The following is a 22,493-nucleotide window of genomic DNA, read 5'->3' as shown; positions in this document are numbered from 1 at the left end:
ATGCATTGAAGCATTTATGTAATCAAAACAAGCACATAAAGGCTTCATAATTCATAAAGGTCAAGTTACCTGACTGATATTATCCCATAAAACAAAACATAAGATCTCCTAAGCATTTTAAATTCAGACCTTATTTTCATTGTTTATCCCAAAACTCCATTCTTTCTCCATTAATTTGCCCCATAGGTAATGTCTGAACAAATCAGAGGTAACTTCCAGTTTTCAGGACTACAACTTTTACTTTCCCAAGACCCCAAATATGTTTCTATTTTTATAACATGTATATTATTTTGTATGATATTTACCATTCAGTGCACACATAATAAGAGAGAAAACAGCAACATGAATTGAAAGTTGTTCATTTATTATTCTTCACATACATAAATAACAGACCTATCACACAGGCATAATAAAGTGTTCTAATAATATGAGAATAAATACATAGACTAATGAGCATGTAGCTGAAGGCTATCAATGGGAAAAGTAGCCACAGCACAAAACATGCCATCGAAGTTATTACTGGTTAAATAGTTCAGACGAGTTTGCAAATGTGTTTTTGCATGATTACTTTCACAAGCGACGTTGTGAATAACTATTTCTGTATGCCTACCTACAAATGCCCTTCTACATATGGCTACTTCTCAATGACAATGTTATCCTGAAATGACAACTAAACTGGCGCGTGCGCAATACCAAGGCCCGAGTCCCCGATACAAGATGGCGGAGAAGGTGGGGAGGGAGAGGCGGAGGCGGGTACGGATTGAATAGAGCAAAGCCTATACAGGGTTCTCAACAAACCTCTACAAGGTAAGGGGAATAACCAATTTAGCGCTACAGCAAGGGCATGGGCAGGTGGTGGAATATGCGGGGTATCATATTATCTACTCAAAATGCACGCATTGTCATTGCACGAAATAAACAAACAATATTGCCTGCAAGGGGTGCAGTGGCTATGAGTCGAGAGCGCGCGCGCCATCTTGTCTTAACCAAAGTGCGCGCCCAAAATTGTGTATGTGTTTGAAATAAGGAGGTCAGATACGCCTCCATTCTCTATTTTGACAGCATACACGGGTAGTCTTACTAACTCTCGTCCTTTTTATGTCTCATTAACCCTGTTTCGTACAGTATCCTACCGTATATTAAATGTTTATTCCACGTATCCCCCGCCTAGGTTCCCGAGATGATGCTGTTGCCTTTTGTTGTGTAGCGCAGCTACCCAGCGGCTTCCCCTCCTCCTCCGTGTTTGTTTTCGGGCAGCTCAAACTGGGGTGGGCGGTGTAGCAGGCGCATGCGTGTCCTTCTTTTGCCCATTTGTGTTATCAACGACAAAAGATAGAAAACGCATCTCCAAGATGTCAATTTGGAATGTTCTATCTAAATCACATTTAAATAAATCATGAACCACGTAGCTATAAGGCATAGGTGTAGCTAGCTACTAGCTACATGTCCCGTACGTAACACATTCGTGTTAGCTTAACTAGTTAGCTAGCTAGTTAAGCTCTTAGGAACTGTCGTTCTTAGGGACTATCTATCCGGATATTATGGTATCTTGTCTGCACAATGTTGGCAATAACACCTTGTGCAAGCACAACACATTCTAGCTCGCTACTGTAGACTAATCATGCGCTCATTTAACGTTTCACTGTTAAATGTTCAACCGTCTCGGGCGAGCAACTGTTATTTTTGCTACTGCAAAACACACTACGGCTCTGGGATGAGTCTTATCATTTAGGGAATTAATGAGTAGTAGTAGTAGTAGACTACCATTCACACCAGACTGCAAGAAATGTCCATTAAGGGTCTGGTTTTTAAAATGTCAGGAGGATTAAAACTTGCTTGATTGGACATGCTTTCCCGAAATATGACAATCACCACTCGGTTACCTTGGAGATTATGGGACATGTTTACATTTGATCACATAAAATAATATTAATTATTTAGGCAGTGTTGTGTCATAAATAAAGAAGTAGCGTACACAGTATTTTTACCTGGCAATATGAACTGAATACCCCTTTTTCTAATATTCTACCTTTTATTTTCAGGACAGGACAGATGAGGAGAGATGACAAGTGAGAATCACACAACAGTGAAGGTGGACACCTCTATGGTGATGTCTCCCACAGGCTCTGCCACACAGGGGTCTCCTGTCTCACCTTCAACCAGCAAACCAATGCCAGAGTTGCCAGGTAAGATAGCCAGTGCTTGACTTGGACTAAAATAGGTGCATGTACTCATTTTGGGTGCTGGTGTTGTTTTTTTGGTGTAGCAGCTCCACAATACTTTTGAGATTATATTCTATATGTGGAACAGGAGCTGAAGCAGTAAAACATTTGAGGTGCTGGTTCTCCTGCCCAAGTCCAGCACTGAAGATAGCCCTGGTGATATATATATGGCGTAACTCAGCTTTCCGCTCTGCTTACCAAGCATTCATACAATTATTTTAAAATCTAATGTATACCCTAATTAGGCAATGCAAGTAAACTACCAAAAATGGGTATCCTATGTGTATATATGTAGGGTATAAATTAGGCCTTGTCTTGAGATCAGTGCTGATGAAGGAAAGATTGCTGGCTCTGACAAAGATGACATGCAACTGAATGGAGATAGATTAGACATTTCTGACACCTTTCCTGTTTGTGCAGACGAACTCGTCCAGGCAGGCTGGTCGAAATGCTGGAGCAAGCGGGAGAACAGGCCCTACTGGTTCAACCGTTTCACCAATCAGTCGCTGTGGGAGATGCCAGTCCTGGGGCAGCATGATGTCATTGTGAGTGAAAAATGGGTTTTGCTGTTTGTTTTGTGACAGATGGGTTGTTGGAAGAGCGTGCTTGTTTGAAAATGGAAAAGTGTTGCTGTAACTTTTGATAAAGGAAAACATCAAGACGAAGCAGGTCCTTTCCAGGCTGCATCACATCCGGTTGTGATTGGGAGTCCCATAGGGCGGCGCACAATTGTTCCAGAGTCATCCGGGTTTGGCCGGGGTAGGCCATCATCAAAAATAAGAATTTGTTCTAAACTGACTTGCCTAGTTAAATAAATAAAACATTTTTTTTTTTTATGTATACGTGGGATGCACTGTTGAGCGCGACATCCCGAGGGGTTCGTGCTGATTGTACGGAGATCGTGACAGCCTGTTAAGTGGCGTCCCTTGAGAAAGCACGAACAAGATGTATATGCCAGGAGAAGTGCAGTATTATGATAAGGAGACTTATACTTGGAATACGGAGGAGGAATTGAGGGGAAAAAGAGAAGCAGAGGAGGTCAGAGAGAGAGGGGGCGGACGACTGTGAGCTTGAGTTGGTTAAAAATGGTGGGGAAGTGGGAGATGGTTTGTTAAAGAAGAATGGTAGAAAGTGTAAGCAGAGTGAGCTGAAGACAGGAGGAGAAATGGAAGTGAATGAGGTTGATGTATCGGAGGTGGTAGGTGTGGTGAAGTTTTCAAAGCCCGAGGCTTGCACCCAGGGTCAGGTAAAGATGAGTCTGTGACAGTAGGGTTGAAGATTTTGGAAAAAGTGGACCCTTGCCTTTTGGCTGATCTATTTGTGGTTTCGGGGTGGATGAAAACAGAGTTGGGTACTGTGGAATCGGTGAGGGTAACCAGAAGTGGTCTTGTGATTATTGTTTGTTTCTGCTAGTCAGAGGGAAAAGGCCGTCGGCATTAAACGAATGGGGGCAAGAAATATGAATTGTTTCACTCAAGAAAAGGGTACCATGGAAGGAGTGATAACTGGGGTAGCAGTAAAAGTTGACCAACTGAAGGGGAAGATTCCCGGTGTTTATGCTCGTCGTTTGGTGAGACGCAGACAGGGTAGCGTGTGTGGTGAAACTGAAGTCGTTGTCTGTTCTTTTGAGTTTTGATGTTTAGTCTTTGCCCAACAAAGCGATGTTAGGATATAAATTTATCCTGTACAAGCTTTTCTGCCAAATACATTACGTTGTTACAGATGTCAAGCTTATGGGCATGTGGCAGCAGTGTGTAGGAGGGAGGTTCCTAGGTGTGAGAAGTATGCAGAAGGGCAAGAGACAAAGGAATGTGCAGCATTGGGCTAGTGGTATGTGTTAATTTTAGGGGTGCCCATGGGGCTGGGGATCAGAAATGTCCTGTGTGAGAGGTTTCAGGGTTAGGGGGGGGGTCCTGAGATGAGAGGTGAGGCAGGTTGAGGTTTCCAGGGTTAGGTTGGGGTCCTGAGATGAGAGGTGTGAGTAGTAGATCTGTACCAGTACAGAGTGAAAAAAACCAACAAGTGATGTATGTTTCAGTGAGATTGGATTTTTAGAATTTAAAGTAATGGTTATCAATTGTACTGCAGGGATGGAACGTAAGTCACAGAAATTGAGGTTGTGGTGGCAGTTGCAGAGGTATTTGGATGTGCGTGACTTGACATCAGAAGCGTTACAGGGCGTGTTAAGTGGTGGTGTCCCATCCTTTCAGGTTGTTGGCACGAGATAGGAATAAATATATTTAATTAGTGGAGTGGGGGGTTTTACGGGAGTTTTACTCTAGTCTAGTAGGTGGCGGTAATGCAACAATAATTGGATGCCAACCGCTGTTTGGGACAGAGGGGATAATTATCCTTCTCAAGTTCTGTTCCAAGTACCCCACGTCCTCTTTTGTCTCTTGATGGAGCTTGGCTGAACCTCCTTTTTATTATATCGACATCACTTGTCTTGTTTTCCTGTTCTGCTCCTAACTTGGCGGCTTGTCTGTTTGTTTCTGTCTGTCTTAGTCTGACCCGCTGGGTTTGAACGCTGCCCCAGCCGAGGGAACGGGCGACGCCGGCGTGGGCAACGGGCAACGCAAGAGACGCCTGTCGGAGGAGACCGCCCAGGGGGGTCCTAACAGCTTCAAGAGGTCCAAGGTGAGTCATTGAGAAGAACACGTTTCTTACAACTTCAATGCCGTAAAATTATACAAGCGTGACAATTTTCACGCTTCTTTACCAATGTGATTCACATTCGAGCTTATCTATTAGACGACGCAGTGCTGTCTTGCCTGACACGACGAAAGTCATGTTTTACTGGAATTTACTGGAGTCCGTTGTCTCTGTAGATTGTTTCATATATGTATTATTTGAATATTTCCACTGTCTTAATTGTCAGTCTAATCCGATATGTTACTGTGTCGTTGACAGATTGAGGTTGGTATACCGGTAACCCCAACTACCCCAATAGTTCCCATCTCACCCATTACCCCCGGGGCTAAGCCATGGAACTCTACCACAGGCACAGAAGACAAGCCAGGGCAGCACTCTATGCCCGCCCCAGCCCCATACCGTCCCAGCGTGTGAGTACAGCCACATCACAATCGCTGGAATTGATATGTAGACTAGAGGTCAACCGATTAATCGGCATGGCTGATTTTAATTAGGCAGAAGTTTTCATAACAATCAGTATTTTTGGACGCTGATTATGGCCGATTACATTACATTCCACGAGGAAACTGCGTGGCAGGCTGACCACCTGTTACGCGAGTGCAGCAGGAGCCAAGGTCAGTTGCTAGCTAGCATTTAAACTTATCTTGTAAAAAAACAATGAATCTTCACATAATCACTAGTTAACTACACATGGTTGATGATATTACTAGGCTAACTAGCTTGTCCTGCGTTGCATATAATCAATGCGGTGCCTGTTAAGTTATCATCTAATCACAGCCTACTTCGCCAAACGGGTGATGGGTTAACAAAAGCACAATTGTTGCACGAATGTACCTAACCATAAACATCAATGCTTTTCTTAAAATCAATACACAGAAGTATATTTATTTAAACCTGTATATTTCATTCATGTTAGCAGGCAATATTAACCAGGTAAATTGTGTCACTTCTCTTGGGTTCATTGCACGCAGAGTCAGGGTATATGCAACAGTTTGGGCCGCCTGGCTCGTTGCGAACTAATTTGCCAGAATTTTACATAAAATTGAAGGTTGTGCAATGTAACAGCAATATTTAGACTTGGGGTTGCTACCCATTTTAATAAAATACGTAATTGTTCCGTATTTTACTGAAAGAATAAAGGTTTTGTTTCGAAATTATAGTTTCCGGATTTGACCATATTAATGACCGAAGGCTCGTAATTCTGTGTTTATTATAATTAAGTCTATGATTTGATAGAGCAGGCTGACTGAGCGGTGGAAGGCAGCAGCAGGCTCGTAAGCATTAATTCAAACTTTACTGCGTTTGCCAGCAGTTCTTAGCAATGCTTGAATCACAGCGCTGTTTATGACTTCGAGCCCATCAACTCCCGAGATTAGGCTGGCAATACTAAAGTGCCTATTAGAACATCCAATAATCAAAGGTATATGAAATACAAATGGTATAGAGAGAAATAGTTGACTCGTCATAATTCCTATAAAAACTACAACCTAAAACTTGTTAACTTTAATATTGAAGAACTGGGAATATTGAACCACCAGCTTTCATATGTTCTGACCAAGGAACTTAAACGTTAACTTTTTTACATGGCACATATTGCACTTTTACTTTTCTCCAACACTGTTTTTGCATTATTTAAACCAAATTTAACATGTTTCATTATTTATTTGAGACTATATAGATTTTATTTATCTATTATATTAAGTTAAAATAAGTGTTCATTCAGTTTTGTTGTAATTGCCATGTGTATTTAATCGGTATCGGCCTTTTTTGGTCCTCCAAAAATCGGTATCGGCGTTGAAAAATCATAATCGGTCGACCTCTAAAGTAGACATCTCATGGACACTGCCTGAGGAAGACCTTTTTGGTCAAAACGCGTTGCAGTGGGGGTCCTGCTGTAACATATGTTGATCTGCTCATGTCTGTAAATATTTGTATTGGGGATGTAACGATTCACCTATATGCATTGGTCCAGATTCAGATGTTTAAGATACAACTACATTGGTCCGTGGATCCCAAACCGATCCATGCATTGGTCATAAAAAGTATTCAAACATTACAAACCGCTGATTCACTAAAATGTTTTGCTCATTACTTTCTTCATTCCGAAAATACCTAATCTACTGTGACAACTGATGCTTCCTCTCCTTCAGTGTCGATCTAAGCATGAAACTGTGTTGACAGTCATTGATCTACAAGTCATTTTGCATGCCGAACAACCCTAGGGAATATCAGTAGCCTAGTCAAACTGGGCACTGTGTCCAGCTTGGCGTGCTGACCAACATATGGTGGGTGGCCTCTTCCTGATCTTGCACATCTGCACGGCACCATAAGCATTAAAATGCTAAAATGGCTTGCTCGATATTAGGCTTCATTAGTTGAGTATGTACGTAATTTGTAATTACGTATGTAATTTGCTAGGTTATTATCTATGCGCTGTTGAAAATGTGTTTTTTACCGGAATAAAAGTAAGCTACCGGAAACAATAGATATTTTGATTGTTCAGGTTCACTATCAGCAATAGTTTTGTACGTTTGGCTTTAAACAATTTTGTATTTAACCTTTATTTAACTAGGCTAGTCAGTTATGAACAAATTCTTATTTACAATGACGGCCTACCCCGGCCAAGCCCTAACGACGCTGGGCCAATTGTGCGCCGCCCTATGGGACTCTGAGATGCAGTACCTTAGACTGCTGCGCCACTCGGCAGCCCAACAGTCAGTGTGATGTTTTGATATACAGGGTAAAGTTGATAATTTCATTATGAGGAATCACTTTTGCGAGGCGCACTGCGTGGCCAAAGCGGTAGGAGAAAATAAGCTCTCTAAATGGTCAAAACCATTCGATTTTGAGATGTGTTGAAATCCAAAGTTATGCTGTATATTCATTGGCTATGTCATAGCTGATTTGTAAATGATAAATGTTGACACATTACAAGCTCAAACACAATCGACAAAAATGACAAGTTCATTAGTGGCCGATGGTGATTTCAGAACCAAAGAGGGGGAAACAAAAGAACAGGCTACATTGCCCTAATCTGATAGTGGTAGTTGCCTAGTCTCCCCTATGACTCAGATGAGGTGACTACATCGTATACACCATAGACGTGTCATTCACACACACACAGACAGACAGAAGTCTGCTCGTGAGTTCCATCAGCAGCAGATTTTAATTTTGAAAATGATTGTGTTTATGCGTTGAAACGACTCGCACTGATTCGTTCTCCAATCAAACCGAATGTTTTATTTTTATTTATTTCACCTTTATTTAACCAGGTAGGCTAGTTGAGAACAAGTTCTCATTTACAACTGCGACCTGGCCAAGATAAAGCATAGCAGTCTGAACAGACAACACAGAGTTACACATGGAGTAAACAATTAACAAGTCAATAACACAGTAGAGAAAAAAAAGGGGAGTCTATACATTGTGTGGAAAAGGCATGAGGAGGTAGGCAAATAATTACAATTTTGCAGATTAACACTGGAGTGATAAATGATCAGATGGTCATGTACAGGTAGAGATATTGGTGTGCAAAAGAGCAGAAAAGTAAATAAATAAAAACAGTATGGGGATGAGGTAGGTAAAAATGGGTGGGCTATTTACCGATAGACTATGAACAGCTGCAGCGATTGGTTAGCTGCTCAGATAGCAGATGTTTGAAGTTGGTGAGGGAGATAAAAGTCTCGAACTTCAGCGATTTTTGCAATTCGTTCCAGTCACAGGCAGCAGAGAACTGGAAGGAAAGGCGGCCAAATGAAGTGTTGGCTTTAGGGATGATCAGTGAGATACACCTGCTGGAGCGCGTGCTACGGATAGGTGTTGCCATCGTGACCAGCGAACTGAGATAAGGCGGAGCTTTACCTAGCATGGACTTGTAGATGACCTGGAGCCAGTGGGTCTGGCGACGAATATGTAGCGAGGGCCAGCCGACTAGAGCATACAAGTCGCAGTGGTGGGTGGTATAAGGTGCTTTAGTGAAAGCCTTCAAACTTAAATATACCGTTCCTGTATCGTATCAGAGCCCATGTATCTAGATACGTATTGAATCGTCTTAAAAGGGAAATGTACACATCCCTAATTTGTATAGCCTATAGTGCACCCACAGTTCACAATTGTGTGATCTCTGCAATATACAGGGCAGGCGGGTCTTGTTTTGGATTTTATGTAGCACCGTAACTTATAATACAGTTCTGTCAAGTTGAAATAACCAGTTATATCGATCCTGTGGTAGAATATACTGGGACCTGGATGTTCAGACGAACGCAGTGATCAGAGAGCGACCCCCTGCCAACCATCTACCGCCCCACCCAGAGATGGAGCTCCAACGTGCCCATCTCACCACCAAGCTACGGCAGCACTACCACGAGCTCTGCTACCAACGAGAAGGTACATTACCCATGCAACTGCAATTGTCAAGTCAAACTATATATATATATATATATATATTTTTTTTTTTTAAACCTTTTATTTCTTGCTTTTGTTACCATAAAGTCTTACTTTTCGAGGTGCATCCCCATTAGGCAGCTAGACGTTTACTTTCTAGGTGAGCATTAAGTGTCTGTCTGAAACAGCGCTGACAATATTTTCTAAGCCATTGTGGTCACTCCTCCACCCCTGCTACTGGAGTGCAGCAGGGTGGGCAGGTTTTCACTCTAGCCCCGGGTCATGTTCATTAGGCACCGAACGGAAGACCACGGACTGAAACGGCGACGGACTAGCTGAACTTTTCATATAAGCAACACTTATTCTCCATTATGAAATGGATTCAAATGTTTTCCCTAATGCATGCCCTAGTGAACACAACCCAGGGGCCGGTTGCACCAGTTGGTGGTGACTCTATGTCCAGTGCAAAATGCGCTCTATGCCGGACCTAAACATTTGACTTGTTGCTACACCTGGGTGTAGATTTGAGTGAGCAGGCGTAGGGTCTTAAATTGAGACAAGATTTTACACCTAGTAGGGTGTTAAATTGAGACTGGATTTTACACCTAGTAGGGTGTTAAATTGAGACTAGATTTTACACCTAGTAGGGAGCAGGGGTAGGGTGTTCAATTGGGACGATCTTCTTTCATGATATATGCAGAAAATATCTATATTTTCAAAAGGATGTAAGCCTAGTTTTCATATTTCATAACCTCTGGGCTTTTCGAGTTACCTATACGTGAGTCAATAACAATATAATACACTTGATTTATGCTACATAGCATGTTGAATGTGTCTGATCACATATTGACAAACAAACAAACTGTTATAATCTCCACCCAGAACACAGCCAGAAGAGGACTGGCCTCCCCACATAGCCTGGTTCCTCTAGGTTTCTTCCTAGGTTTTGGCCTTTCTAGGGAGTTTTTCCTTAGCCACCGTGCTTCTACACCTGCATTGCTTGCTGTTTGGGGTTTTAGGCTGGGTTTCTGTACAGCGCGTACAGCGCTGGTGTACGAATGGCTTTATAAATACATTTGATTTGATTTGAAAAAGGTGAGCTGCCACCACTTGTTTCCCCAGGCAGAGATCAAATAACCAAATATACAGACTGAGATTCAGTCAAACAAAATCATGTTGATTATCAGACAAGTCAAGGGCTTTTAGTCGTGACATAGTCTCGGTTACTAAGAGGGTGAAGAGCAAAATAACCCACCTGTTATACTAGGATAGTGTAGGCGACATAGCTAACTAACATGCTTGCAAAATGTTCTGATAACTAGACCGAAGATCATGAACACTCACCTTAATTTGGCTAACATTTTCTAGCCTACTTTCTTCCAATATTTTCATTGTTCAGTGATATGAATCCCCACAGTAATTATGATTGATCCTTCCAGCTGTGATGGTGGTTGACTCGAAATGCCTCGCAATGTTTAGAACTGCCACGAGAATAGTAATAGCCGATTAACGAGCGCTGCCTAGCAACCATCCTTATGAAGCATTAAATCTCATGAAGGCGCATTGCTGACGCCAGACTTAGCTACCATTAGTCTTACTGTTAATGCAACAGGTGTAAATTCTGATCCTGAAGTCGGTCGTAGCGTCCTAGCATTTAAGACTTTTTTTTTTCTCCCTTTTTTGCCCAACTTGTACAACCGCGGGGACCTGGTGTTGCTTTTCTCATGTTTCATTATGAAATGGATTCTAATGTTTTCCCTAAAGCATGCCCTAGTGAACATAACCCAGGGGTTCCTATTCTTGGCTGACCTTGATAATCAATGATTTTCCCCCTATCTAATAGGTATCGAGCCCCCACGGGAGTCCTTCAACCGCTGGCTGCTGGAGCGCAAGGTGCTGGACAAAGGGCCAGACCCCCTACTGCCCAGCGAGTGTGACCCCATCATCTCCCCGTCCATGTTCAGAGAGGTCATGAATGACATCCCAATCAGGTCAGTGGGAAAGAGAATCTGTGTTAGTCCTAGGGTTAAATATTTGCTTGATTGATCATGCCTGGTGTAACGGAACGAATGGAATAGTCCCAACAACTGCAAACCCCACCCATCAGACACGCAAATGCTCAATGGATTCAAAAGATGTTAAAATGTACTTTTTGAACCAAGGTCTTATCTCTAGATACCAATTCTAGTCTACCCTGGGATGGACTTGATTCACTATGGTTGGTATGGCTAGATTCCGTTCAGGTCTTCATTGTGAAGTATGTTGTCTGATAGAGCTGGGAATTGCCAGGGATGACACGATACGATATTTTCAAAGTGCCGATACAATATTTATTGTGATTCGATGTTCCAAACACATGTCTGCTGCAGAGGGTCAAGAGAGCCATGAGAAGTCAAGTTTTGATCAGTCATGGAAATAAGTGTTGAAACCAAATTGTCTCCCTATTTAAAAAAATAAATAAGATAGAGAACAAGCTATGAATGGAAAAATACTGAGTTTTGGTGCAGGTAATGCCAACAAGCGCAAAAATAATATTGCGATATTGTCAAATTATACGATATGTGTCAAAAATGTTTACTTTTTGCACTATTCTGATTTACATTTTAGTATGTGAATTGTCAACACACTGAAATGTCTTCATTTCAACAATTAGTTTTATTGACCACATGTTTTGTCATTTCTTACACCAGGTTGTCCCGCATCAAGTACAAAGAGGAGGCCCGTAAGCTCTTATTCAAATATGCCGAAGCTGCCAAGAAAATGATTGACTCGAGGTAGGTGTTTCTGGCACACTGGAGTTAGTTGGCCAAATTCCATTTGAATATGACCTAATATTCTTTGAAATCGTTCCGAGTATGAAGTCAGAGATGCTCTCAAAGAATTCCAGCTACTACTACCTCCTGGTATACCGTTACAGTATTTCCCTTAACAATTTAGAATACACTCACACATACATACATATACACATACACACATATATATATATATATACATACATACATATACACATACATACAGTGCCTTGCGAAAGTATTCGGCCCCCTTGAACTTTGCGACCTTTTGCCACATTTCAGGTTTCAAACATAAAGATATAAAACTGTATTTTTTTGTGAAGAATCAACAACAAGTGGGACACAATCATGAAGTGGAACGACATTTATTGGATATTTCAAACTTTTTTAACAAATCAAAAACTGAAAAATTGGACGTGCAAAATTATTCAGCCCCCTTAAGTTAATACTTTGTAGCGCCACCTTTTGCTGCGATTACAGCTGTAAGTCGCTTGGGGTATGTCTCTATCAGTTTTGCACATCGAGAGACTGAAATTTTTTCCCATTCCTCCTTGCAAAACATCTCGAGCTCAGTGAGGTTGGATGGAGAGCATTTGTGAACAGCAGTTTTCAGTTCTTTCCACAGATTCTCGATTGGATTCAGGTCTGGACTTTGACTTGGCCATTCTAACACCTGGATATGTTTATTTTTGAACCATTCCATTGTAGATTTTGCTTTATGTTTTGGATCATTGTCTTGTTGGAAGACAAATCTCCGTCCCAGTCTCAGGTCTTTTGCAGACTCCATCAGGTTTTCTTCCAGAATGGTCCTGTATTTGGCTCCATCCATCTTCCCATCAATTTTAACCATCTTCCCTGTCCCTGCTGAAGAAAAGCAGGCCCAAACCATGATGCTGCCACCACCATGTTTGACAGTGGGGATGGTGTGTTCAGGGTGATGAGCTGTGTTGCTTTTACGCCAAACATAACGTTTTGCATTGTTGCCAAAAAGTTCAATTTTGTTTTCATCTGACCAGAGCACCTTCTTCCACATGTTTGGTGTGTCTCCCAGGTAGCTTGTGGCAAACTTTAAACAACACTTTTTATGGATATCTTTAAGAAATGGCTTTCTTCTTGCCACTCTTCCATAAAGGCCAGATTTGTGCAATATACGACTGATTGTTGTCCTATGGACAGAGTCTCCCACCTCAGCTGTAGATCTCTGCAGTTCATCCAGAGTGATCATGGGCCTCTTGGCTGCATCTCTGATCAGTCTTCTCCTTGTATGAGCTGAAAGTTTAGAGGGACGGCCAGGTCTTGGTAGATTTGCAGTGGTCTGATTCCATTTCAATATTATCGCTTGCACAGTGCTCCTTGGGATTTTTAAAGCTTGGGAAATCGTTTTGTATCCAAATCCGGCTTTAAACTTCTTCACAACAGTATCTCGGACCTGCCTGGTGTGTTCCTTGTTCTTCATGATGCTCTCTGCGCTTTTAACGGACCTCTGAGACTATCACAGTGCAGGTGCATTTATACGGAGACTTGATTATACACAGGTGGATTGTATTTATCATCATTAGTCATTTAGGTCAACATTGGATCATTCAGAGATCCTCACTGAACTTCTGGAGAGAGTTTGCTGCACTGAAAGTAAAGGGGCTGAATAATTTTGCACGCCCAATTTTTCAGTTTTTGATTTGTTAAAAAAGTTTGAAATATCCAATAAATGTCGTTCCACTTCATGATTGTGTCCCAATTGTTGTTGATTCTTCACAAAAAAATAGTTTTATATCTTTATGTTTGAAGCCTGAAATGTGGCAAAAGGTCGCAAAGTTCAAGGGGGCCGAATACTTTCGCAAGGCACTGTATACACATACATACACATATATATATATATATATATATATATATATATATATATATATATATATATATATATACATACAGTTGAAGTCGGAACAAATACATTTAAACTCAGTTTTTCACAATTCCTAACATTTAATCCCAGTAAAAATTCCCTGTTTTAGGTCAGTTAGGATCACCACTTTATTTTAAGAATGTGAAATGTCAGAATAATAGTAGTGAGAATAATTTATTTCAGCTTTAAATTCTTTCATCACATTCCCAGTGGGTCAGAAGTTTACACACACTCGATTAGTATTTGGTAGCATTGCCTTTTAAATTGTTCAATTAAGTTGGGTCAAATGTTTTGGGTGGCCTTCCACAATAAGTTGGGTGAATTTTGGCCCATTCCTTCTGACAGAGCTGGTGTCCATTAGGACGTATGTGTATGTACAGTTGAAGTCGAAAATGATGTGGATATATTGACGCAACATCTCAAGACATGAGTCAGGAAGTTAAAGCTTGGTCGCAAATGGGCCTTCCAAATGGACATTGACCCCAAGCATACTTCCAAAGTTGTGGCAAAATGGCTTAAGGACAACAAAGTCAAGGTATTGGAGTGGCCATCACAAAGCCCTGACCTCAATCCTATAGAAAATTTGTGGGCAGAACTGAAAAAGCGTGTGCAAGCAAGGAGGCCTACAAACCTGACTCAGTTAAACCAGCTCTGTCAGGAGGAATGGGCAGTAGTTCACCCAACTTATTGTGGGAAGCTTGTGGAAGGCTACCTGAAACATTTGACCCAAGTTAAACAATTTAAAGGCAATGCTACCAAATACGAATTGAGTGTATGTAAACTTCTGACCCAATGGGAATGTGATGAAAGAATTTAAAGCTGAAATAAATCCTTTCTACTATTAGTCTGACATTTCACTTTCTTAAAATAAAGTGGTGATCCTAACTGACCTAAAACAGGACATTTTTACTAGGATTAAATGTCAGGTATTGTGAAAAACTGAGTTTAAATGTATTTGGCTAAGGTGTATGTTAACTTCCGACTCCAACTGTGTGTGTGTGTATAGAGATGTTTTTATATATATATATATATATATATATATATATATATTATAGTATGTTCTATAACTCAAGTGATGGCTCAGCATTTTTAACACCACTGCTTTGACGGCAAGATCCAGACCGTAACATAAAAAGCAACACCATGTCTCGCCATCACACACAGAAAGCATTTATATGTGCATCCACTGATAAACTTGAATCAGAAACCCGTGGCTTCAGATCCTAAACCAAAACCAGTCCGTTCTCTTTCCCCAACTGTCTTACTGGAAAGAAAAGAAAGCTTGATTGGGCTTGTTGAACATAGCATGTGTATGGGAGCTTGATTGGGCTCGTTGAACATAGCATGTGTATGGGAGCTTGATTGGGCTCGTTGAACATAGCATGTGTATGGGAGCTTGATTGGGCTCGTTGAACATAGCATGTGTATGGGAGCTTGATTGGGCTCGTTGAACATAGCATGTGTATGGGAGCTTGATTGGGCTCGTTGAACATAGCATGTGTATGGGAGCTTGATTGGGCTCGTTGAACATAGCATGTGTATGGGAGCTTGATTGGGCTCGTTGAACATAGCATGTGTATGGGAGCTTGATTGGGCTCGTTGAACGGCACTTTGCTTTGAAATGCTTTGTCTTGGCTGAAGAATGACTGGTGTCTCTTATGTCCTGGTAGAAACGCCACACCAGACAGCCGAAAGGTTGTGAAATGGAATGCAGAGGACACCATGAACTGGCTACGGAGGGACCACTCGGCCAGTAAAGAGGACTACATGGTGTGTGTGTGGTTTAGAAGTGTGGTGTATTGTATGTATATGTGGCAACAACAAAATAATCCGTGTCTGTATAAATTTCACCTCAACGGAATGAACAATGACATGTATATGTTAATAAAACGGATCCCAAAACAAATCCTCCCCCTCAGGAACGTCTGGAGCACTTGCGGAAACAGTGCGGTCCCCACGTAGCAGCAGTGGCCAAAGACTCTGTGGAGGGGATCTGTACGAAGATCTACCACATCTCAGCAGAGTACGTGCGACGCATTCACCAGGCCCACAAGACGTTGCTGAAGGACTGCAACGTGTCGGGTGAGACGTGCTAAATCGCCTCGCACTCTGCACCATGCTTTACCAACTGACTCATACGGGACCAAATTGATTACATTGGTGCACAACCATAGAAATGGATTGACTTTGAATGGCGATGTCCTTTCTAATCGTTCAGTATCTTTGCGCCCAACTAATTTAGCAACTTAAAACCCCCCAAAGTCTGTTGTTGATATTGTGGTTTTACTCTGAATTTAAGCCGTTCAATATCCATGATGAACTGGTTGTGTGGTTTTTCTTACTGTTTTTTAAACTTTTGTTCTACTGTTATCCCTCATTCCCTCCCTCTCTCCCAGACCCAGAGGCAGCAGATGTGCAGGACAGGCTGGTATACTGCTACCCCATTCGGCTGGCCTTGCCCTCGCCGGCTCAGCCACGCGTGGAGCTGCACTTTGAGAACGACATCGCCTGCCTGCGCTACAAGGGAGAGATGGTCAAGGTCAACCGCAGCTACTTCACCAAGCTGGTGAGTAATGTAGCAGCGATAATGTGTATATATTATTAGAAGTACAAATATACACTGAGTGTACCAAACATTAAGAACACCTGCTCTTTCCATGACAGACTGACCAGGTGAAAGCTTTGATCCCTTATTGATGTCACCTGTTAAATCCACTTCAATCAGTGTAGAAGAAGGGGAGGAGACAGGTTAAAGATATTTTTTTTTTAGCCTTCAGGCAATTGAGATATGGATTGTGTATTGTTGCCATTCAGAGGGTGAAGGGGAAGACAAAATATTTAACTGCCTTTGAACGGGGAAGGTACCAGGCGCACCGGTTTGTGTCAAGAATTGCAGCACTGTTGGTTTTTTCACGCTAAACAGTTTCCTGTGTGAATCAAGAATGGTTCACCACCCAAAGGATATTCAGCTTGACACAACTGTGGGAAGCATTGGAGTCAACATGTGCCAGCATCCCTGTGGAAAGCTTTCGACACCTTGTAGAGTCCATGAATTGAGTCTGTTCTGAGGGGATAAGGGGGTCAACTCCAATATGGTATTCTTAATGTTTTGTACATTCAGTGTATGCAGGTGCACTGGGGTGTCATTGGTTGAGTGTTGATACTAGCACAGTACCACTGAGTGTTTGTAATGCATGCAATCCGAAGTCCTACATGACCAGAGAGATGAATTGCTCTTGTTTGAGAAACTACCAGGATGTAATCCTGAAAGGTGTTGTGGATATAATTGACTAGCATTGCCTTCTGGCACATGGCGTGCCCTCTGCTAAATGACTCTCCTCTCTATGCTTTCTTTCAGGAGCTATTATACCGATACAGCTCCATCGATGATCCCAGGTTCGAGAAGTTCCTGTCACGAGTGTGGTGCCTTATCAAGAGATACCTGGTAAATTAGGGGTTAGACCCCTGCCGTTGATCTCCATTCACCTCCCCCTCACCCCCTTACTTCACCTCCCCCTCACCCCCTTACTTCACCTCCCCCTCACCCCCTTACTTCACCTCCCCCCGTCACCCCCTTACTTCACCTCCCCCGTCACCCCCTTACTTCACCTCCCCCCGTCACCCCCTTACTTCACCTCCCCCTTCACCCCTCACCCCTTACTTCACCTCCCCCTCACCCCCTTACTTCACCTCCCCCTCACCCCCTTACTTCACCTCCCCATCACCCCTTCTACCCCTGCCTTTTTGACTCACTGCTCTTTCTATATATTTTTGTCTTCACTGCCAAAGTATGAAGCCATCTGTTTAGAGGCGATGTTCTTATAGTCCACTTTCCCTCCATATCGTGATGACAATCACTGTCCTGTTACTCTTTCTCGCCATCCTTTCTGTCTGGCTACGTCTTGACATTTGTTGTGCTGACGTCATCTTTTATTGTGCTGATGTCACTATTTGTCGTGCAGGTGATGTTTGGTGCCGGGGTGAATGAGGGGACGGGCTTACAGGGGGCTCTCCCCGTGCCTGTCTTTGAGGCCCTCAACAAGCAGTTCGGGGTGACCTTTGAGTGTTTCGCCTCGCCACTCAACTCCTACTTCAAGCAGTTCTGCTCTGCCTTCCCCGACACAGATGGCTTTTTCGGATCCAGGGGGTAGGTTTAGAATCACAAAAAAACAGAAAAAAAGATTTGCTTCTCATCCCAAAATTTTTTCTCTATCCCAGTGTTTCTCAACCTCTGGTCCAGGGACTTTTGTCTATTTTACAATGCTAGTTTCAATGTGAGAAACACTGGTCTACCCCATCACAACTAAACAGAGACCACCCAGACATGGTCTGTGTACTTTTAGTTATTTGTTCTTCTATGGTTTTCTAGTTTGAGCCTGTTCTAAAATGTTCTTTGCCCTCCCAGGCCCTTTCTGAACTTCTCACCAGCCAGTGGCTCCTTTGAGGCCAACCCTCCCTTCAGTGAGGAGCTGATGGATGCCATGGTGACACACTTTGAGGTGCTCCTCCTTAGTAACTCATTGCTTGTTAAACTCATTTAAAGTGACGGTTCACCCCTCATTCAAATTCTGTCTGATGTGTTTATACTTCAAAAGTGGTATGAGTCCATATACCACGTGCTGTGTAGATCCCACCGACTGTATTAGGAGAGAATCTACAGGACATAAATCCTACATGAACAGGGGGGACAATTAGCGATATTTAACTCCAGCTTAACTTTCAACTGAAATGTTCATTTTTGAATTCCTGGGAGTGTTTGTATTTAACAAATATATGTGTCCTATAGAAACTACTGGAGAAGTCCAGCGAGCCTCTGTCCTTCATCATCTTTGTCCCGGAGTGGCGAGACCCGCTGACCCCGGCCCTCCACCGCATGGAGACCAGCGCCTTCCGCCGCCACCAGATGTCGGTGCCCGCCTTCGAGCACGAGTACCGCAGCGGCTCGCAGCACATCTGCAAGAAGTGAGTGTGTCCAACAGCGCAGGGTCCATTGTTCTGACTAGGGTTGTCACATCACCGTTATCGTGATACTCATGGCATGGAAGAAAGAAAAAAACAAACATGACGCAGACTTTATTTCTTGATGCTTGAAACAGTCTTTTTTTTTTGTCTTTTTTTTTTGTCACCCAGAGTCACATTTAGTTTATTTTCCAAGCTATAGCGCACAATATTTGACATACAGGACCAACAAGTGTAATGTGCTTGGTGTTTTCACTTGGCTGCCCAAGTGCTCTTTGCTGTATTTTGGGAAATTACGCTCCCAGATGCACCCTAAAGAGGACACAAGCGTAGCTGTATTTTGATTTGTATGAAGGGAGTTTCAATGGCTCTCTCTCGCTATCTCTCTCAGGGAGGAGATGTACTACAAGGCCGTCCACGGCACGGTGGTCATCTTCCTGCAGAATGCCGCTGGCTTTGCGAAGTGGGAGCCCACGCCGGAGCGCATCCAGGAGCTGCTGGCAGCCTACCAGGTCTACAGGCGAGCCTTGGGCTCCCCAGGTCCCTCCTCCGCTCCCACTACGCTCTCCCCGGCCAGTGCAGGGGGGTCAGGCGACAAAGACTCTATTGCCGCCAAAACGGCACCCGAACGATCAGCCAGTTTGGACACATCACCCGCTCGCCAGGACAACAGCAGTAGTAGTAATACTGTGGAAAAGACTACACCACCTTCTGAAACAGCCAGTGTTTAAAAGCAGGGGAGGGGACATAGGTGAGGATAGGGAGTGTTTGGTGGTGGGGGTAGACCACAAATGGTGGTGGTGGTGGGGGGGGGATTTGGTCTTCGACTGCTAGAGTGGACTACGAAGGAGGGCCTCCCTTAAAATCAGTTTACTTTCTCAACTATTTAATATTAGTTCTACTAGGTTTTTATAATTCTGGTCGTTATTTACTGTAGTAACGCTTGTTGCTTTTTATCAATGTAGCTAGTGGTTGTGGTTTACTAGGATTCCTTTTTTCTATCATTGGTGCTGTCGTCGTCAGTAATTATTGGGTAATTCTAGTCATTGTTCATTGGCCTTTTTGAAGTACTGTTTGTCCCAAATGGCACTCTGGGAATAGGCTGCTATTTGGAACTCATGGATAGTGATCTGCTCCTGAGCAGCGGGACTTGGCTGTCAGTTTTGATGTGTGGAATTGAAAAATGTGTATTTTGAAAGACATAAGTTTTGTTTGTCCAAATCCCTTCTAATCCTTAATAGGTACAGGATGGAGGTGTCGTTGGGTAATAAGGCAGCTATGTTTCTAACCCTCTTAAGCCGACAAACAGTTTAGAGGCAACCCTTGTACATACGACAGCCAGCAGTAAGTTAGAGTACTGAACGAGAGAGATTCAGGCCTTTATATTGCTGCATTGCATTGTGGACTACTGTTATGCAGGTCAGAAATACCAGAGAGTAGTAGTTCCATATTGGCCCTGTCCATGTCCATGTACCGTTTCCATATCTGCGGTTGAAGAAAGCTCATCAAGTTGTTAACCGCTTTCCCAATGCACGCAAAATACAGGCCTTTAATACATCTTACAATGGCAATATGTTGCAAACCATTGGCTCGAACAACAGCTGAATTATTCTTATTTTCCCCCTGTGCTATATGTAAGTCCAAAGTAACAACTACGAAAGGAGTTGAACTGGCTTGTTGAGCAAAATGTGTCACTTCCCTTAGAGCACTATCCCACCTCTTTTAAAATAAGGAAAAGCACTAAATGAAATATCTGATATAAAATTATACCCTCTTTAAACATAGAAAAAAATGTCCATTGTGTTCAACCTTGGTTGTGGTGTTTTCACATTGTCGTATGGCATAGAAAAATAGATTAGTTACGTTGTTTTTAATCCCTCCAATCTCAATTGTATTTTTTGTATATGTTTACACCAGTATGAGATTAGAACGCATCACTGGGCAGCACTATGAATGTAAAATTTGAAAAGGCAAAACAAGAAGGTCATGATGCCTTGCGTCCAACGTGGCACTCTGTACCCTCTGTAGTGCCCTAATTTTGGGCTCTGGTCAAAAGAAGTGCCCTATATAGGGACTAGATTGCCTTTTGGGACACAGGCCCAAGAGCCTCACTTCGGCCTCAGTCATCGAGGGGAGAGAATTCATGTATTAAAAAAAAATAAGATGAAAGACAAATGTTATTGTACAATTCCTCCATCGTATGACAAATTTGTCTCTGTCCTTGTAAACTATGATTATCAGGCACGGACTGTCATCTCAGCATATGCTCTCATCTATAGCCCAAATGCTTTGTACAATGAGCTTAGACATAGTTTCTTCTTGATAGCATCACTTGCCTTTGCCCCATTTGTATATACTTAGTAGTGAGGTTTTTTATAGAGAACTACAATGATTGCAGGCATAAGGCTGTAGGATAAGACAAAGATCTGTTTATGCTGTTGAAAATGTATGATGGTCATCTTGCTCTTTGAACATAATACGTACTACAGTAAGTCTGGCATCGCGCCCCAGAACCTGGATACAAACTCTAGCAATTCGTTCTTTGTCATTTGAGCATTGAGCACCAGTCACATACCCTGATCCTAGTATGTTTCTGTCACCAGCAAAACAAATTGTAGATATTGTACAGAAAATTGGTATGAATTGTGTTATTTTTCTCTGTTACACAATTGTATTGAGCTCTGATGAAAGAAAAAAAAAACAATTGAATGTTGTCTTTCTCCATGTTTTTTTATGAGTTCATTTAACATATATTTTAAAATTGTTTATGTATTATACAGTTTATCACATAGAAATTGTTTTAATCTAAACCAAAGTGTTATTAAAAGAAGAAAAAAATCTATCTTGTATCTAAAAGTAGACTTGTGTATGATTGCATCAGTAATGGATAAGGTGTAACCAGCAAAATTACTCCTTGAGTTTATTTTTATAATTCGTTTTTTTTTTGTTCTAGTAAGAGCAGATTGTATGTTTGGAATTTATTTTGCATGACACTTTTGACACTTAAATCATAAAAATGTTTATTCTTAAATCAATTCATAGACTTTTTACATAAAGTATGAGTATGACGACATGTATTTATCCCTGTTTACCCTTATGGTAATTTATTGTCTGTAGAACATTTGTAATGCCATGAATGTTTTTCTCAATGTGATTCCTATGGGCAAGAATAAGGAGAATGTAAATACTGTCTGTGCTGAATTCATTCATTAATCTTCCTAGTCTTCTCTCGGAGTAGATTATCAATGTTTCTCCATTGGAACAAGCATACAGATGCGCTGAATCATATTTGTTCCCAGTAAAATGTGTCAAACCATGTATGTTGTTTGCATTTCTAATAAACTACCATACCGTAGCTGTACTTTTTAGGCTCTCTTCAAGATGCTGACTGGTCTGCTGACATCCCATGTTTTGGGCTTTGAACCCCCTAAAGGTTCCCCAGAGCCATCTCTTGGAAAATATGACATACCTGTACATTATGCCATAGTTGTTGCATTACTCCATATTACTTTAGTGAAAGAAAAATGTATACTGCAATGCTGGTCACTACAACCTAAATGTTAAGAGACAAAATAGGTGATAGAGCGCAAT

The 22,493-nt window shown here is 42.0% G+C and overlaps 1 protein-coding gene across 1 annotated transcript; it reads left to right on the top strand.

Moving 5' to 3' along the window:
• Positions 1 to 513: 513 nt before the first annotated feature.
• Positions 514 to 22,263, top strand: pcif1 (phosphorylated CTD interacting factor 1). Its single transcript, XM_024428084.2, has 16 exons — positions 514 to 807; positions 2,043 to 2,186; positions 2,643 to 2,767; positions 4,728 to 4,859; positions 5,133 to 5,284; positions 9,103 to 9,257; positions 11,098 to 11,245; positions 11,945 to 12,028; positions 15,614 to 15,713; positions 15,863 to 16,025; positions 16,340 to 16,509; positions 17,302 to 17,388; positions 17,906 to 18,090; positions 18,349 to 18,442; positions 18,730 to 18,905; positions 19,294 to 22,263. The coding sequence occupies exons 2-16, from the start codon at positions 2,063 to 2,065 to the stop codon at positions 19,631 to 19,633; spliced, it is 2,235 nt and encodes a 744-aa protein (XP_024283852.2). The 5' UTR covers positions 514 to 807; positions 2,043 to 2,062; the 3' UTR covers positions 19,634 to 22,263.
• The last annotated feature ends 230 nt before the right edge of the window (positions 22,264 to 22,493 follow it).

The sequence above is a fragment of the Oncorhynchus tshawytscha genome, linkage group LG07 (genome assembly GCF_018296145.1).
Source record: "Oncorhynchus tshawytscha isolate Ot180627B linkage group LG07, Otsh_v2.0, whole genome shotgun sequence".
Lineage (NCBI taxonomy): Eukaryota > Metazoa > Chordata > Actinopteri > Salmoniformes > Salmonidae > Oncorhynchus > Oncorhynchus tshawytscha.
Note: the sequence above shows the minus strand (reverse complement) of the source record. Positions and strands in the feature narration are given on the sequence as shown.

Bases quoted from the DNA above. Each gene is read 5' to 3' on its own strand.
- pcif1 (XM_024428084.2), top strand. From the start codon at position 2,063: ATGACAAGTGAGAATCACACAACAGTGAAGGTGGACACCTCTATGGTG. The intron at 9,258-11,097 runs GTACATTACCCA...CCTATCTAATAG, and splicing joins GCTCTGCTACCAACGAGAAG to GTATCGAGCCCCCACGGGAG. The intron at 18,906-19,293 runs GTGAGTGTGTCC...TATCTCTCTCAG, and splicing joins TCGCAGCACATCTGCAAGAA to GGAGGAGATGTACTACAAGG.